At 42.6% G+C, this 19,879-nt stretch overlaps 1 protein-coding gene across 1 annotated transcript in view; it reads left to right on the forward strand.

Annotated features, from left to right (window-relative positions):
• LOC132222372 (cation channel sperm-associated auxiliary subunit epsilon-like) overlaps positions 1-19,879 on the forward strand; it is an 87,704-nt gene that overhangs the window by 30,321 nt on the left and 37,504 nt on the right. The window contains exons 10-14 of the mRNA XM_059677266.1: positions 7,811-8,285; positions 11,303-11,742; positions 12,898-12,956; positions 16,315-16,390; positions 17,081-17,133. Coding sequence (XP_059533249.1) covers positions 7,811-8,285; positions 11,303-11,742; positions 12,898-12,956; positions 16,315-16,390; positions 17,081-17,133 — 1,103 coding nt within the window. The remainder of the gene's footprint in view (positions 1-7,810; positions 8,286-11,302; positions 11,743-12,897; positions 12,957-16,314; positions 16,391-17,080; positions 17,134-19,879) is intronic.

Below are 19,879 nucleotides of genomic sequence, written 5' to 3' on the forward strand. Positions count from 1 at the left end.
AAGAGAAAATCCAGTATACATCTAACCAGAATTCCAAAATAAAAGTTTAGATAGAATGGGAAAGAGCTGAGAATTTTTCAGAGTTAAATAAAGATATCAATAGTCAATCCTGAAATACTAATAAATTCTGATTGATATAGGAAAAAAGAAAGCCCACTTAGACAAACAAAATAATATTGCATGGTATCAGAAACTAATAAGAGATATCAAAAATATTCAAACAGGAAATACAAATTATAAACAAAAAATACAACAATTAGATGATATGAATGGAAGTCAGAAGATTGTGTAATACTTAAATAACTGAGGTAAAGTTCTTGTTGGCCCTCAGGGTGGGGCCAAAGTAAGCTTACATTTGTTTGTATGGAAAAGATACAATAATTAATGAATAATACAAGAATAAACTCTATGTTTTGCATACTCACAGCTATAAACCTAGTTTTGCCCCACCCTGTATTTATCCTGTTGAGGTTCAACTGAGCTTCTTGGATTTCGGGGGTCATGTACTTTACTAATTGGGGGATGTCAGAGCAGGATCTAATTCTAGTGGGAGAGCTTACTCCTAAATCGTGCTCATAGCGCTAATTGTGAGAGCACTCACTGCTCTATTCTGCTGACTAGTCCAAGTGTGGGAGTACAGGTCCTGATCCTGCCCTACTATGCTAACTGTTGGGTCCCAGCCAACCCTGCTTCTGGCTGGACCTTCTTGGACGCAGGGTAGTAGACAGAGAAGCCATGAGAAGTTGTTGGTGTTTAAGAATGAGTGTCTATTACAGAAGCTAGTGGCCATAAAACCATTAGACAAAACAGTTCTTCAGAACAGTCCCATACAGGCAGCCACACACCAGCTGATGTACAAATACATCTTTCTCACATAGTAGCAGTAGCCTCTGTACTCACAACTACTATCTGAGCAGCTGCATGCTGCCTCTAGACCAGCGGTTCTCAACCTGTGGGTTGCGATCCCTTTTGGGGCCGAATGACCCTTTCACCGGGGTCGCCTAAGACCATCGGAAAACACATATATAATTACATATTGTTTTTGTGATTAATCACTTTGCTTTAATTATGTTCAATTTGCAACAATGAAAATACATTCTGCATATCAGATATTAACATGGCGATTCATAACAGTAGCAAAGTTAGTTATGAAGTAGCATCGAAAATAATTTTATGGTTGGGGTCACCACAACATGAGGAACTGAATTAAAGGGTCACGGCATTAGGAAGGTTGAGAACCACTGCTCTGGACCCATTGCCTCACATAGTAGCGGCACCTGAGCTCTCCCCTACGCAGCCTCAGTAGCCTCTCTAGTCTCTCCAGTCTTTTCCACACACAAGTTCAGGGGTGGGCAAACTTTTTGACTCGAGGGCCACAATGGGTTCTTAAACTGGAGCGGAGGGCTGGAACAAAAGCATGGATGGAGTGTTGGTGTGAACTAATATAAATTCAAGGTAAACATCATTACATAAAAGGGTACGGTCTTTTTTTTTTTTTAGTTTTATTCATTTCAAACGGGGCGGATCCGGCCCGCGGGCCGTAGTTTGCCCACGGCTGCACTAGCTGGTCAGTAACCTGTTATGTCACTTAGACCAAAAGAGGCCTCTTGCCAACAGTGATATCAATCATTTGGGTTATAGAAGGGCACAGTCTTCGGACACCCTGATTAAGATTCCCATGCTCAGAGTGGCCTTGGCCATCCGGCATACTGTAAATAGGGCCTTTCACACTCTAATTGGCCTTGACTATCCGGCAACTCTGGCATGGTTCCCACAGATGTTCTTGGACATTATCTCTTCCAATATTTCTTGTGCACCATTCTCTTTTCTTCTCCTTCTAGGATTCCAAAAACACATACGTGACACCATTTAATATTGTCCCATAGATCTCAGACCACCTCTTCATTGTTTTTCACTCTGCTTCTATCTTTGTACTTCAGTTTGTATACATGCTCTTCACTTTCTTCAAGTTCACTGCTTCTTTTTTTTTACATATTTTTTAATTGATTTCAGAGAGGAAGGGAGAAGGAGAAAGAGATAGAAATATCAATGATGAAGAGAATCATTGATTGGCTGCCTCTTGCATGCCCCCCACCCCCCCACTGGAGATCAAGCCCACAACCCAGGCATATGCCCTTCTCCAGAATCAAACCTGGGACCCTTGGGTCCACAGGCCGACGCTCTATCCGCTGAGTCAAACTGGCTAGGGCAAGTTCACTGCTTCTTTTCCTCTGCTTTTCCCAGATCACTCTGAAATTTATCTAATAATGTACTCATTCCTGACAACAAATTTTTTTATTTCTAACATTTCCATTTTCTTTCTTTTTTTTTTTTTTTTTATCAACCAGCTGCCTCCTGCACACTCCCCACTGGGGATGCGCCCGCAACCTAGGTACATGCCCTTGACCGGAATCGAACCGGGACCTTTCAGTCCGCAGGCCGATGCTCTATCCACTGAGCCAAACCGGTTAGGGCTTATTAATTGGATTTTTTTTAATTAAATCTTTATTGTTCAGATTATTACATTTGTTCCTTTTTTTTTTCCCCCCATAACTCCCCTCCTCCCAGTTCCCGCCCCACCCTCCGCCCTCACTCCCCACCCACTGTCCTCATCCATAGGTGCACGATTTTTGTCCAGTCTCTTCCCACATCTCCCACACCCCTTTCCCCCCCAAGAATAGTCAGTCCATTCCCTTTCTATGTCCCTGATTCTATTATAATCAACAGTTCATTCTGTTCATCAGATTATTTATTCACTTGATTCTTAGACTCACTTGTTGATAGATGCATATTTGTTGTTCATAATTTGTATCTTTACCTTTTTCTTCCTCTTCCTCTTCTTAAAGGATACCTTTCAGCATTTCATATAATCCTGGTTTGGTGGTGATGAACTCCTTTAGCTTTTCCTTATCTGTGAAGCTCTTTATCTGACCTTCAATTCTGAATGATAGCTTTGCTGGATAAAGTAATCTTGGTTGTAGGTTCTTGGTATTCATCACTTTGAATATTTCTTGCCACTCCCTTCTGGCCTGCAAAGTTTCTGTTGAGAAATCAGCTGACAGTCGTATGGGTATTCCCTTGTAGGTAACTGAGTTTCTTTCTCTTGCTGTTTTTAAGATTCTCTCTTTATCTTTTGCTCTTGGCATTTTAATGATGATGTGTCTTGGTGTGGTCCTCTTTGGATTCCTTTTGTTTGGGGTTCTCCGCGCTTCTTGGACCTGTAAGTCCATTTCTTTCACCAGGTGGGGGAAGTTTTCTGTCATTATTTCTTCAAATAGGTTTTCAATATCTTGGTCTCTCTCATCTTCTGGCACCCCTATAATTCTGATTTTGGTACGCTTGAAACTGTCCCAGAGGCTCCTTACACTATCCTCGCATTTTTGGATTCTTTTTTCATTTTGCTTTTCCGGTTGGATGTTTTTTGCTTCCTCGCATTTCAAATCATTGACTTGATTCTTGCGCTCCTCTGGTCTGCTGTCGGGCGTCTGTATAATATTCGTTATTTCAGTCTGTGTGTGCTTAATTTCTAGTTGGTTCCCCAATATAAGATCGAGGGTCTTATTAGTTTTCGTGTAGATCTCATTAAGTTTATCGGCAGCTTCTAAACAGTTCTTGAGAGACCTTAAAAGTGTGGTTCTGAACTCTATATCTTCCATTGACAATTTTGTCCTGTTTCTTTGTCTCCACATTTTGTTATGCTTCCTTGGTGCACCCCCTAGTGGTCTTTGTTCGCAGTCTTATAGATAAATCTTGATTGTTGTAGCTAATTCCAGGGAGGGTTTGACCTCCAGGCCAAGTGGCTATGAGAATCAGCTGTGTCAGCAGTGAGAGAACTTCTGTCCTCTAGGGAGGTGCTAATCTAGCCTTTGCCTGAGGCTATCCGGCAAATGGTTCTGAGCTGGGCTTGGGCGGGGCGGGTCGCACAGGATCAACAGGGTGGGCCAGAGAGAGCAGTTATGGCGGCTCTCAGTCCTGTCCCAAGGGGCTCTGCCTCTCTGAGTCCCAGCACCCGCTGCAAAGCTCGGAGAGAAAGCTGCACTCGCTCTGACCGAAGCCAGACAGTCCCGCTTCTCCCGTTTGAGTCTGGGTCCCTAAAGACTCGCCGGGATCTGGTGCTCAGAGTCTGCGACTCCCTCCCGATTGAAAACGCCAACCGCGCCCTCCGCCGCCAGCCCGCTCCGCGCACTCCGCACCTCAGAATTTGACTTCAGCACTGCGCCTCCTCTGAGTGTCCGTGTGCGTTTCTCTTTCCTCCTAGTTGTAGGACTTCCACTCAGCCAGCGTTCCTGTGGTTCTGGGTGATGTCCCTTCCGTTTTTTGGTTTCACTTTTGAAGTAGTTGTTCAAAGCAGCAAACTCCGGCGTTAACCTATGCCACCATCTTGGTTCTCCTCCATTTTCTTCTTTTCTATCATTTACATGTCTCAGCTGATTCCCCATCTCTGCACTCATGTTGCCTCTTTCCCACTAGTTCAGCGTTTTTATCATGGTTATTTTCTTGTTAGCCGTGCTTGGTATCTTAACACTGACAACTTTACAACTGAGCCACCAGCATTCCAAACCATGAGAGCGCTGTCTCTGCTGTATAGCCTAGCTGTCAGCTTTATTTATTTTTTTTTTATCACCGAGGGATATCTTTCCTCTCTCATCTGCCCTGGATTTGTGTGCCTTGGCGGACCTGTCTTTCTCTCCTGCTTCCCTCTCCCCGTCTTGGCAGGGGACTGCTTTACCACTTGGGTAAAGGCCAAACGTGTCTCAGAGGGGAAGTTTCTCTCCGCCCTCTTATCCCACTCCCAGCCTATGAACCTGAGAATCCAGAATGCAGATGATTTCTCTCAACTTTGCTGCCTTGCTGCCTGCCCCCTGCCTGTCTTCAGAGGGTTATGTGTTACTAGGGTCCTTCAGCCTGGCCTGCAGGGATCGGGCCAAAACTGGCTCTCTGATACTCCCAAGGGGTCCTGGATTGAGAGAGGGTGGTTCCCGGGTGACGCACCCCGGAATCAGCTCCCTCCTCTCTGGCTCCAGGTGCGTCACCCGAGAACCACAGCTGCCAAGTCATCACAGCTTGGCAACTCCTGCGTTGAGTGTCTGCCCCCTGGTGGTCATTGTGTGTAATAGCTACCAGGAGGTCTGGGCCGGTCTTAGGCTTTTATATATATAGATAGTTGCAAGAGGCCCTGAATGCTTCAAAGGGATCCCCCAGCTCCCCTCCCTTGCCCCAAGCCCTTTGGTGAATTACACCCAAGCATTTAGTGAAGATCTATAGGAGAGTTTGTGGGTGAGTGAAAACTCACCCCCTGGCTGGGGTCCCTGGGATTCCCATCTGTCATATTTATAGCGTAGTCCTCTTCCCATCCCTCTGCCAAGAATGAGAATAGCTGTGCGTCTTTTCTGTGAAGGGCTCATTTTGTTTCCAATCTGTTTCCTCGTTGAGGTTGTTTCACAGTCTTTTCCAGCAGCATGAGCTCTAGACTTTAAGTTGAATCTGTATTTGATAAAAATACTTTTTACTCCAAATAGTCTTAGTGTCTTTCTTTGGTTACCAGTTTGATATCTTTCTACAGCCGATTTGAGTATAGACAAGATGTGCCCAGAAGACTCCTTGTAGTGGTCATGAACATAGGAGTTACATTTTATATAAAAACCCCTAAGAATTAGACACAGCTGGAGAAGGGCCCACTGAATGAAATTAGGACCCCTGAATTTCAGATGTCGTCTCCAGATATCCTTTTTCTCTAACAGACTGGGTCCACAAAAGGGAAGTATTGATTTATTTAAAGTTTTAATTTCTCTCTTCCCTTTATCTGATAACCAAAGAAGCTAGAATTCAAAAACCAATGTAATGTTTGAGGTGTCATTATAGATTGATCTTAGTAAACAGCAAGATCACAGGGCCACTCCTGACCAGAGTAAATATATACACAGGAAAAGAGAAGATCGATAGTCTTTGAGGAATTAAAAGGCAATTAAGATTAATTATTTCTACAGATAAAAACTAAAATTTCTGGAATAATTTGTTAAAATATTTTTTTATCAATTTCAGAGAGGATGGAAGAGGGAGAGAGAGATAGAAATATCAATGATGAGAGAGAATCATTGATGAGCTGCCTCCTGCACGCTCCCCAGTGGGGACCGAGCCCACAACCGGGGCATGTGCCCTTGACTGGAATCTAACCTGGGACCCTTTGGTCCACAGGTCAATGCTCTACCCACTGAGCCAAACTGGCTAGGGCAGGATAATTTCTTTTTATTGTAATACTAGAGGCCCGGTGCACAGAAATTTGTGCCCTGGGGGGTGGGGGAAATCCCTCAGCCCGGCCTGTGCCCTCTCAGTCTGGGAACCCTCGGAGGATGACCACCTGCTGGCTGAGGCCTGCTCCCCAGGGGATTGGGCCTAAGATGGCAATCAGACATCCCTCTGGCAGCCTGGAAGCCCTCAGAGGATGTCCACTTGCCAGCGAGGAGCAGACCCAAGCTGCAGTCGGACATCCTTAGCGCTGCTGAGGATGCAGGAGAGGCTCCCACCACCACTGCTGTACTGGCAGCCATCAGCCTGGCTTGTGGCTGAGCAGAGCTCCCGGCTGTGAGAGCACACTGACCACCAGAGGGCAGCTCCTGCACTGAGCGTCTGCCCCCTGGTGGTCAGTGTGTGTCATCATAGTGACCAGTCATTCCCAGTCTTTCTGCTGTTAGGGTCATTTTGCATATTACCCTTTTAGTATATAGGATAGAGGCCTGGTGCACCGGTGGGGGCCGGCTGGTTTGCCCTGAATGGTGTCCCGGATCAGGGTGAGGGTCCTGCTTGGGTGCCTGGCCAGCCTGGATGAGGGGATGATGGCTGTTTTCAGGCTGCCCGCACCCCCTTTAAGGTGGGCATCCCCACTGGGGTGCCTGGCCAGCCTGGATGAGGGGCTGATGGCTGTTTTCAGGCTGCCTGCACCCCCTTCAGGGTGGGGGTCCCCACTGGGGTGCCTGGCCAGCCTGGATGAGGGGCTGAGGGCTGTTTTCATGTGGGCCAAGCCTGCAACTGAAGCTCCCTGTCTCTCCTTTTATCTTTTTCTTTTTTTATTCTGGGATTTATTTACCTTCTGCAATTGAAACTTTATTGTGGCTCCAGCTCAGAGGCCAGCTGGCTGAAAGCAGGTATCTGGGTTTGTTTAGCTTCTATAATTGCAACATTGTTGCTTAGACTGGAGCTCAGAGCCCGGCTGCGGCAGGCGGGGAACCTTGGCTTCCTCCATGACTGGATCAAGCAAGCCTCCTGTTCGCTTCAGCGGTGTGGCTGCCGGCCGCAATCTTGGTTGGCAGTTAATTTGCATATCGCCCTGATTAGCCAATGGGAAGTGTAGCGGAGGTATGGTTAATTACCATGTTTGTCTATTATTAGATAGGATGACTTATTTCTATGCCATGTATTTCTGTGCTTGAAGTATTTTTCAGAAATATACTAAAAAATAAACCATTCTAGTTACTATGTTTTACTTTTATTATTATTTTAAAATATATTTTATTGATTCTTTACAGAGAGGAAGGGAGAGGGGCAGAGTGTCAGAAACATCAACAAGAGAGAAACACCGATCAGCTGCCTCCTGCACACTCCCCACTGAGCATGTTCCCGCTATCAAGGTACACGCCCCTGACCAGAATCAAACCCGGGACCCCTGAGTCCGCAGGCCGACGCTCTATCCACTGAGCCAAACCGGTCAGAGCTATGTTTTACTTTTAAATATAGCAAGTTAGAAGACAGGAATTGTTAGAACTATCCCTGAAATTGAAGATATTCTAATTATTGTCTATTTTCCACTTTCCAGGCTAATAAAAGAAGCAACATGGCAATCTGGACAAAAAATGAACTTTATCTTGGATATCCTTATCTTAAATTTGTCAAAATAATAGATACTAAAAGACTGGGGGAAATCCTACATATACTCCCGACTGCTACTCTTTCTATACATAATATTGAGTATACGGCACACCCTTTGGAACTTGGCTTGTTGTTAAATGTCTGTGTTACATGTAATGTCATGAAAAAAATTCACCTAGTGATATATAATGAAGATTCAGAACAGTGGGCGCACAAAGACTTTTCATTAAACGTCACGATTGACAGTGTTGTAACTCCATATTTTCTGTATTCATCAATACCAGAATTAATAGTATGGGACAAACACAGGATCTACTATTTTTATGACAATTTCACGACAACTGGTGTTTTACAGACACCTACAGAATTTGGGAATCTGTCAAAATTATCACATGACAGTATTATTCATAGCATTTTTATAGGTGAGCCAATCTCATTGTGCAAAAACTAGTCTTGATTTCATAATAGATGACTTTCTTACGAAGATGTAGCAAATCTAAATGCACGTTAAATATTGATAGGTAAAGGTGCACTTCTTACCACCTAAAAATGGGTATCAGATTCTACTAACATTAACTGTGATCTTACACAGCAAACTGGCAAACTCATGTTCTTTTTTTCAGAGGTTCGTTTTGGTCCATCAGCAGATACGAAATAAGCAACTTACGTGTGCATTTTCAGTGTAGGAGGTGATACGGTTTTATTGTTTCCCTAGGGCTCCTGTAAAAAACTACACAAACTGGGTGGTTTAATACAACAGAAACGTACTGTCTCCTAGCTCTGGAGGATAGAAGTATGGCATTCCCAATCTCTACCTTTGTCATCACATAGCATTCTCCCTGGGTCTTCACATGCCATCTTGTTTTAAGGACAACAGGACCCCCCCCCCCCCACTCCAGTATGCCCTTGTCTTAACCAAGCACAGCTGTAATGACCCTATGTCCAAAAAAAGGGCACATTCTGAAGTCGTAGTGAGAATTAGAACTTCATTGTCTTTTTTGGGGAGTGGGGGGAGCGTTAACAAAAGTTAATGTAGAACAGGTAGAGTTGAATGGACCTGTATTTGAAGTCCTGAGCAAGTCATTTAAACTTTCCAGGCCTCAGTTTTCTGATCTAGAATATAGGACTGCTATTATAATTAGGTAAGGAATTGTATACAAAATGCTTAGCATAATACTGGACAGGGGTAAACCTCTTAATAGTACAGGTGTACCTCGTTTTATTGTGCTTCTCTTTATAGACTTCACAGATTCTGCATTTTTAAAAAATTGAAAGAAAGAACCTCTCCCAGCAAAAAGTCACAACTTGCTGAAGGTTCAGATGATGATTGGCATTTTTTAGCAATAAAGTATTTTTTAATTAAAGTATGTATATTTTTTAGACATAATATTACAGCATACCTACTAAACTACAGTATAGTGTACACATAACCTTTTTCAATTATTCTTGGCGTACAATATTAGCTTGAGGTAGACAACATGGTGGTAGACATCTGTATCTTACAAAGTGACCACCTCAAGTCTAGTACCCATCTGGCTCCATACACAGTTATTACAGTGTTATTGACTATATTCCCTATGCTGTACTTTACCTCCCCATGACTATTACATAAGAGCAAAAAATTTTTTTGAGATTTTTACATTTTATATATCATCAGTTTGTGAGTCCTGCAATTACCTTTTTCATTCAACAGAGATCTATTTTGTTATGTCATCACCCACATCTTTCTCCCCTTCCACCTTGCGAAGTTTCCAGAAACATACACAAAGCACAAGAGGCCAAGAGTCTGGATGGATTTTTTTGCCAAAAGCAAACAAAACAATTAAATGTATAAAGAAATCTCAGTTATCTGAGAAAAGTTACATAGTCACCGTATTTCCCCAATCACTTTGGCACCACAGCTTTGACCACCCCCCACACGCACTGGCAGGACCATGAAAACACTGGAGTTTGATTCCTGTGTTGCCTTGGCATTGAGAGCATTTTATCCTTGCAGCTTCACTAAAACACTGAAAAATATTCCAGGCTTCATATTAACCTCACCTGTCTACGTAACGATTTCAGGAACTTTATTATACTGTAGAATTCCTACTGAGAACGTAATAACTATATGGGAGCTTAACTTCATAAGGAAATGTATGTTGACACTGATGTTCAAGTATTCTGATCTTTTAAAACATTGGTATTGCTGATTTAGGAGTTTAATTAGAATGTAGTTTATGGAAATTTGTGAAAAGATCACTTTTATTCAGTTTCCAAATGTAAGATGCAGAAGCACAATACACTCTGAACCTCCCTGGCTCTGACTTCACCTTCCTCCTTTCAGCCAGTCCTTTCTGGGTGTTGTTTTATGGAAATTAAGGAAAGTACACCCCTAGAAATGTGGCCCACAAAGAATGTATCTGAAAAGAAAGCTATGAAATCAACTACCTGTTCACTTTACAGATAAAGCTATAGAACCAAAGAGGTTAAGAGACTTACTGTCTATGAACCTCTAAGACTTAAACATAATACCCTATTAAGAGAGGAAAACTTGTTATTATTTAAAGAGTGAACATGAAGAAGTGCCAGCCCCAACCCCGTTCTTCATCCCTATTATATTCTGCTAGGACTGACATACCCAGATACCACAGAGTAGGTGGCTTAAACAATAGAAATCTATTTTCTCGTGCTTCTGGAGGCTAGAAGTCCAAGATCAAGGTGTCATCAAGGTGGTTTCTGATGAGGACTCTCTTCCTGGATTGGAGACAGCAGCCACCTTCCCACTGTGTCCTCATCTGGCCTTTCCTCTGTGTGCATGCATGGAAAGAGCTGGGGGAGAGGGAGAGAGACATCTGGTGCCTTTCCTTCTCTTATGAGGACACCAGTCATATAGGAGTAGAGCTCCACCCTTATCATTTAATCTAAATAACCTCCTTAAAGACTCTATTTGTGTGTGTGTGTGTGTCTCTCTGTGTGTGTGTGTGTGTGTGTGTGTGTGTGTGTGTGTGTGTGTGTGTGTGTGTGTTTCTCCCCGGTTCCTTAAAGACTCTTATCTCCAAATACAGTCACAATGGGAGTTAAGACTTCAACCTGTGCATTTGAGAGGGGGACATAATTTAGTCTATAATACAATGCTTCCTAATATTGCCATTCTTGTCGTGCCCATTCTCATTTAATACACATTAGTAAGCTCTTTTTTTCTCTATAAATGCTGTGATATATACGTGATATAGTGAATGCAAGCAGAAAAGTGTTCAGGAAAAACCTACTGTACTGTGAAGTGGAAGAGAAGTTATTGTGTGACGTTGTAGGTTTGTGCTTGCACACCCTAATTTTCTCAAAGTACATAAATACTCAGTCATTATAAACAAGATTATTTTGGTTAAAAGTCCACTTAAATAAAAGAGCATGGATTTATGGTTACTTAGAATAATAAACTTCTCTCTTTTTTTTCCAGATTACTATGGAAATATCTTGGTAAAAATGGAAAATAATATCTTGTTTTATTCCAAGATTAATATTAGAGATGCAGTGAAGCTACATTTATGGACAGACACTTTAACAAAATCAGCATTTTTCTGGAATTCATTTAATGAAATAAATTTTGTAAATGTTTTGGGAAATGGCACACTATATGTACAGGAATATCCCATAGGTATGGAAGTACGAAGTATAACTTTCAAAACAAAAGAAAAATGTCCCTTTGTGACATTTCATAATAATATTCGTATTTTTTACCTCTTGGACAAAGGAGAGAGCCTGTCAGTTTGGGCTCAAATAGTCTACCCAGAAAATAATGGTTTGTATATTATTATGGAACCTTATGGCCCAAAACTATTAGAAATGAAATACAAAGTTCAGTATGAAATTGCTTCAGGATTCTGCACTAAAACCCTGGTAAGTTATTAGTTTAAAATGTCCTTTGATTTTAGTAAATGTAAAAGCATAATGTTAATATTCTTTAAAACAGACTTCCCTTCTAGGTTTAGCTTGGAACATGTTGAGAAACATACATGTTTTTTGAAATATATATTTTATTGATTTTTTACAGAGAGGAAAGGAGAGGGATAGAGAATTAGAAACATCGATGAGAGAGAAACATCGATCAGCTGCCTCCTGCACACTCCCTACTGGGGATGTGCCCACAACCCATGTACATGCTCTTGACCGGAATCGAACCTGGGACCTTTGAGTCTGAAGGTCAGCGCTCTATCCACTGAGCCAAACCGGTTAGGGCAAATCTACAATCTTTTGTGATCAAGTTGAAGGTTGTGAAAGTCATTACATGGAAAATACATCAAGTTCCATGTTCAAGGAAAGGAACTACTGTTAATGTGTGTGTGTGTGTGTGTGTGTGTGTGTGTGTGTGTGTTTATATAAATATATATATATAAGTATAAGGGAAAAAAGTTTAAGGATCTAGGGATGCAATTACCATACTTTAAAAATGTGAGGCTTATCATTTTCTTCCTCTAATATCATATATCTTCTGTAAATGACTGTACCTTAGAATATAGCAACCTTTTGAAATACTGAAAATTAAGATGAAACATGGAATCAAATAGCAAGAACTTATGCAAATAGCAAATGGACATTTCTTTTAAATGACTCAAAAACTACAGAGGAAAGGTTCAGGCAAATAATTCCTCAGAGTCTCAGAAATTACAGACAAGATGATATCTGTAATCACTTAAAACCTTCAGGGGGAAAAAAATGGTCCAGAAACAAGGTTAGCAGAAAACAGAAAAGTGAAAAGTCTATACTCACAATATAAATAAAACTAATATTTTAATGACAAAAGTCAAATGAAGAGGGAGAGAGAGGCAATAGAAATAAAAAGACTATGATAACATAAAATTAAAAGGAAAATGTAACATAGTGAATCTAATGTGTACATAGCTGGAGTTTCTAAGATAGTAAAGAAAAATTTAAGAACGCTAAGTGTATTATTTTTTTTCACGTAAAGAAAGATTTAAATCTGTCTTGAAAGTATCCATTTTCCCCATCCCCAATTTTCCTGCTTTACAAAAACTTTTTTACTTTCTTTTTCAGTTCATAACATTTTTTCAGAATGTAAATTATCAGGCGGTAGATGATTACTTCAAGCTGCAGTGAGTATGACTTTTAGAAGAACCTGCTCATGCTAAATACGCTATTGGGGTTCTCGATTTGTGGCTATCCTTTTATTTAAAGGTCCTCATATCCTTTTAAATATCCAGATTGGAAATTCCTTGAAGTGTCTGGATAGATGTGAAATCGGTATTGTGTGTAAAAATGTAGAAGATTCCTTGTGGCTAAAGGGAAACAATGACCTATTGGAAGGTTGCATCCAATTGAAGATGCAAAAAAAGGGGGTGCTATTTCTTGATTCAGTACTTTTCAAGCATGTTTACCCTTCATTCCCAATCCAAAGTCTTTACATACTATCCTTAAGCAAAAACTAGAATGCTAATGTTCCCAAAAGTCTTCAACTAGGAGTAGAATCAGATAAAAACCCATCTTTGACTCCTGGAATAAGGTAGCACCTAAGCACTTAATTTCTGGAGGAAGACAACCAACTTGGAATTGTATCTTAAGGCATTTATATGTTTACTAGAGGCCTGGTGCACAAAATTCCTGCACAAGGGGGGGGTCCCTCAGCCTGGCCTGCACCCTCTCCAATCCAGGACCCCTCGGGGGATGTCCTAAACTGGCAGTCAGACATCTCTCTCACAATTCAGGACCGCTGGCTCCTAACCACTCACCTGCCTGCCTGCCTGATCACCCCTAACCACTCTGCCTGCCGGCCTGGTCACTCCTAACCGCTCTCCCCTGCCAGTCTGGTCACCCCTAACTGCTCTCCCCTGCCAGCCTGATCGCCTCTAATCACCTCTGCCTCGGCCCCCGCCACCATGGCTTTGTCCAGAAGGATGCCTGGTCTAATTAGCATATTACCCTTTTTTTAGTATAGATCAGGGGTGGGCAAACTTTTTGACTCGAGGGCCACAATGGGTTCTTAAACTGGACCGGAGGGCCGGAACAAAAGCATGGATGGAGTGATTGTGTGAACTAATATAAATTCAAAGTAAACATCATCACATAAAAGGGTACGGTCTTTTTTTTCAATAGTTTTATTCATTTCAAACGGGCCGGATCCGGCCCGCGGGCCGTAGTTTGCCCACGGCTGGTATAGATCATTGTCCTGACTCAAAATATTTTCTCAGAAAATAGCATTGTTTTTCTGGGAAGAAGTTCACTCAATGCCAGGCATGTTTTAGGTGTTCAAAATACCTAATGAACAAGAAGGAAGCACTGCTGTCATGGACACAGATCCCTAGTGGAAGAAGTGATCAAATAAATAAACAAGATAATGCCAAATGGTTATAAGTACTACTGAGAAAATAAAACAAAGAAGTGCTGGACTGTAGCCTGGAAGGATAGGGAGGAAAATGCTACTCTAGACATGATAGGCATACCTTTCCCCTCACCTACCACTATTTCTCATTCTTCTAATGTCGTGGGTTAGACTGTTTGGTTATTTTGGGTTAGGTGAACATTTAGAATTCTGTTGCTGTAGAATACATATCAAACTATCCAGGATACTGAGACTTGAGAACAAACATAAAAGCTTTGAAATCAGCCATGATAAGAAAAAATTGTGCCCATAAGAAAAACTGGGAGAAATTGAAGACAATATATTTACTTTAGTGTCCTTTACAGATCTACACTACATACTAAATTTGTCAAATCAAAGATGCCCTCAAATTGAAAAAAAAAACCATAATTGGCATAGTTATATTTAATTATAAGATGCTTCCTGATTTAAAAGTGTTAAATGAGGAAAATATGAATCTTAGAATTGGTAAAATATAGTACACTGATTTAAAAATATGAAAACGAGCTATTTGTATCCTCATTAACTTACTACATTTTTAAAATTTATTTATTTATTTATTTATTTATTTATTTATTTATTTATTTATTGTATATTTTTTTATTTCAGGCCACCAAAAATTTTGGTTGCCTCCCCCCAAAAAAAATTGGGAGAGAAAGAGGTACTTACTACATTTTATATCAACTATATAACTAAACAAATATTAAAATGTATTAAATAGCCCTGGCCCGTTTGGCTCAGTGGATAGACCGTCGGCCTGTGGACTCAAGGGTCCCGGGTTCGATTCCAGTCAAGGGCATGTACCTTGGTTGTGGGCTCATCCACAGTGGGGAGTGTGCAGAGGCAGCTGATCGATGTTTCTCTCTCATCAATGTTTCTAACTCCCTATCCCTCTCCCTTCCTCTCTGTAAAAAATCAATAAAGTATATATATATTTTTAAATGTAATAAATATTGGAAGAAAAACAACATTTGCTTGTGGTTAGTTAGTTTGTATTTGTTTTCCCCAGTTTTTTCCAAAAGTAATAACCTTAGCAGAGGCGGGGCGGGGGTGAAGGGTTGGGGTGGCAGTGGAGTAAAGCCTTCTAAATTTCTCCTGTGATTTTGAGTCCTGTTTTGCCTGAGCACAAATGACTTATGAGCATTTCATAAGGTAGAGAGGCATTGTGTCTGATCTCCCTTTCCATTCCAGTCAGATCCTATTGTGCAGCATAATGTTGTTCAGGAAACTAATTTCATAACTTAGTCTTCATTGTTCCAGAGGTGTCATCAATAGGAAGGAACATCTGTAGAGGCTCAAGAAGGAACCACTGTGGTGGCTGCAACCTTTAATAGAGTCAGGAAGCAGCAGACCTCCGCCCTCCAGGCACTGAGGATGTTAGTGAATTAGGGGGGTTGAAATGCTGACAGATGCTCATTTCTGTTCCCATTGTGTCAACCCTTAGCTGGCCAGAAGGAATATCATGAGGTGGGAATGACTTTCAGGTCTGATGGCGATGCCCTCAGCACAAGCAGGGCACAGGTAGTCACCCTAACCCTCAGACCTCCAGCATTTCTCAGGAGGGGTCAGGCATAACAGGTACATGGGGCTCTCATCTGCTCTACAGAGAAGCAGAGTTATGTCTGTGAAGACCCACGTCCCATGTGGTGCAGGGTTCGGGATCTGGAGAAGGGGCCGCATGCAAATAAAAGAGACGAGACAAGAAATAATAATTTGGAAATATTAGGGGCCAGGCAGAAAGCCCAGTGCAAGGGAAAGGACTTCCACTGGTGCCCAGGCCTTGCCAGCCTTTTATTCAATTTTGGATACACATCTAGCTCTTAGGCAGGTAATTGCGGTAACAGACAGACTATCTTAAAGGGCAGTAAATATTAGAAAGATTTGCCCTCAGACTATTTGGTCAGGAAATAGCTTGAGCCCCCATTGTCTGGACTAGACAGTCGGTACATAGCTCTGGCTCTTGCCAGGGGCTGAAGGTTCACCAGCGTTCTGGGATCCGAGTTTACACTTCTCTGATAGTGAAGACAGCGGGTGGCTTCCTGCAATGTCTACCTCCCTGTGAGTCTATACTCACCTGTATGTGTTGTTTCTCCTAGATACCAGAACACGGGTCTTATGCTTATGCAGCTCAGGCCTAGTGAATATACAAAAACATGTCCAGTACCCCCAAAGGTAAGTGACACAGGAAAAGGTCTAAAAAAACTTATTTCAATAATGCATAGATACAAGTTTCCAGTGATAAAAATAGCCACGGGAGGTACCGTGCAGCAGTTTACTTCCATAATACATGGGTACAAATTTCTAGTTATAGTCATGGGGATTTAAAGTACAGCATAGGGAATATAGTCAATAATATTGTAATAACTATGTATGATGTGAGATGGGTACTAGAACTTACTGGGTGGCAACACTTCGTAAGGTATATAAAGATCTAATCACCATGTTGTACACCTGAAACTAATATAGTATTGTATATCAACTGCAATTGAAAAATAAATTTTAAAAAATAATGCATAGCCAGGCCAGTGTGGTTCCATGATTGAGCTTCGACCTATGAACCAGGAGGTCACAGTTCGATTCCCAGTCAAGGCACATGCCCAGGTTGCAGGCTCCAGTAGGGGGCATTGCAGGAGGCAGCCGATCAATGATTTTCTCTCATCATTGATGTTTCTATCTTTCTCTCCCCCTCTCCCTTCCTCTCTGAAATCAATAAAAATATATGTATTTTTAAAAAGTGATCAAAGAAGAAGTGGAAATACAATTAATAGGTTATTATTTCTAATTTGAAATGGAATTGCTTTTAGCTATAGAAATGTGTGGGTCAGAACCACTGAACTTACCAACAAAATTGCTTCATTTTAGGTGTTCCAAATATCTGTTGGCTGTGATCCCACTAAATTTATTGTGGTTAAAGGGCAAGTATATTTACATTTGACCTGTCTTACTCTTTACGTTTTAAAAACAAGTGGTAAACTAATAGGTAATTCTTAGTGATAATTTAGGCTAATGACTGACATGTCCATAGTGTAATAAAAATTGAATTGACGAGTGTCCAAACCAAATTTGTTTGAACTTTTTGCCAAATCAAGTATTACATTTGAGCCCTAGCTGGTACGGCTCAGTGGTTAGAGCATCAGCCTGTGGACTGAAGGGTCCCCGTCAATAACAGTCAAGGGCACTTGCCTTGGTCGCAGGTTGGATCTCTGGCCCTGGTCAGGCCCATGCGGGAGGCAATCAATTGATGTGTCTCTGTCACATTGATGTTCCTCTCTCCCTTTCGCTTCCATTCTCATTCTCTCTCTCTCTCTCATATATATATATATATATACTAGAGGTCCGGTGCACAAAAATTTGTGCACTCAGGGGGGAGGGGGGGTCCCTCAGCCTGGCCTGTGCCCTCTTGCAGTCTGGGACCCCTCGGGTGATAACGACCTGCTGGCTTAGGCCTGCTCCCGGGTGGCAGAGGGTAGGCCCAATCCCTAGGTGCAGCCCCTGGTCGGGCTCAGATCAGGGCCGATTGGGGAGTTGGGGCGCCGCCCCGTCATGCACAGAGCAGGGCAGATTGGGAGGTTGTGATGCCACCCTCAGTCACGCTCAGGGTAGGGCCAATTGGGGGGTTGGGGCACCGTCCCCTGTCACACTCAAGGCAGGGTCGATGGGGAGGTTGCGGCGCCACCCCCTGTGACGCACAGAGCAGCCAATCAGGGGGTTGGGGCACTGCCCCCTTCACACACAGAGCAGGGCCCATCAGGGGGTTGGGGCTCCGCCCACTATTACCCACAGAGCAGGGCCGATCCCGGGGTTGGGGCGCGGCCACTCTCACACTCAGGGCAGGGCCGATGGGGAGGTTATGGCTCTACCCCATCACACACAGAGCAGGGCCCGTGGGGGGGGGGGGCGTTGCGGAGCTCCCCCCTATCAGGCACAGAGCAGGGCTGCTCAGGGGCTTGGGGCCCCGCCCCCTGTCACACACAGAGCCTCAGGGCGATCAGGGGGTTTGGGCGCTACCCCCTGTCACCCTGATCCCGGTGCCGGGAGGCATATTACCCTTTTACTATATAGGGTAGAGGCCTGGTACATGGGTGGGGCCAGCTGGTTTGCCCTGAAGGGTGTCCTGGATCAGGGTGGGGGTCCCCACTGGGGTGCCTGGCCAGCCTGGGTGAGGGGATGATGGCTGTTTTCAGGCTGGGAGTGACTGAAGTTCCCAAACGCTCCTTTTTTTCTTTTTTTTTTTTTTATTCTGGGCCAGCTTTACCTTGAGGCTTGGCTCCAGCTCTTAGGCCTCCACAGCTGAAAGTAGGTTTCTGGCCTTTGCTTACAATGTTGCGAATCTGCTGGCTGAAGTCCGGCGGGTATTTGTTACAATGTTTCTTAAACTGCCCGCTCAGAGGCCTGCAGCCGCATGCGGGGAACATTGGTTTCCTCCAACGATCCTCCGTCACTGAGGCAAGCAAGCCTCATGTTAGTTTCAAGCTGCCTGGCTGCCGGCCACCATCTTGGCTGACAGTTAATTTGCATATCTCACTGATTAGCCAATGAAAAGGGTAGCGGTCGTACACCAATTACCATGTTTCTCTTTTATTAGTGTAGATATATAATTTGATCATTAGTAAAAGGGAAAAAGAAGTAACCTCTTATCATCAGCATTTTTCTCCAACTTCCCCTTTAATAAGCCAGTTACCATCCTCCACCTTTACCTCTCAACTCTTCAGTCTACAGCTCGTTCCCCAGAAACCAGAGGGAGAAGCACTTGCCTCTGTCTTTACCCCAATAATAATTTCATTTCCACAGAGAATGGCTTACATCCACATCATCTTTTATGGGGAAAATTTTAGAGCAAATCTAGCAGAAGCCAGTGTTCCCTCCAGAGCTATGACTTCCATTGATCTGACTGTGGTTCAAAGTGGTACCCACTGGATTTTATGTCATCCCATTGCCACAGCTCTCTTTCCTCTACCTGGGAAATCAAGTCAACATACAGAAATCTGTTTAGTTAGCCAGATTAAATGTATAGTGGAGACAGCAATGTATTGTAATTCCTTCACCGAGGTTAGAAGTGGGGGTGAGGGTGGGGGAACACTGACTCTTATCTGAGTCTGTTTATGAAGTCATTTGCTGTCATCCAAACCAAAGGTCTGTTCCTCTGTCATTCTAACAATCTTTTGAGGACTGAATTGTAATAATCAGTGGCTGCATTGATATTTAACACACTGCAGACCAGTAGTTTTATTGATAGCTTTACCCAGTGGCCAGGTAAGTTTCTCTTGAATGAGTGCAAAAAAGGTTTTACATAAATGTTAAAGGCACGCTTTAAAATTAAATACCCATGGTGTTTTGAAGTTATTTATTATATGTTCCTACAAGCTAATATCTTTTTAAAGAATTCTTGTGATTAGCCAAAAGCTTAGAACAGAAAACACACGAAATCTTGTGATCCATCTGCAATGTGTTAAATATTATCATCTCATTCAGCAAGGAATCTGCATTTCCAGGAAATGCAAAGGCTAATTGATTTATACAGCCTGTAACATCCTGTTTTCTGAGATGGTCTATATCAGTGATGGTGAACCTTTGAGCTCGGCGTGTTAACATTTTGAAAAACCCTAACTTAACTCTGGTGCCGTGTCACATATAGAAATTTTTTGATATTTGCAACCATAG

The sequence above is a fragment of the Myotis daubentonii genome, chromosome 20 (genome assembly GCF_963259705.1).
Source record: "Myotis daubentonii chromosome 20, mMyoDau2.1, whole genome shotgun sequence".
Classification (NCBI taxonomy): Eukaryota; Metazoa; Chordata; class Mammalia; order Chiroptera; family Vespertilionidae; genus Myotis; species Myotis daubentonii.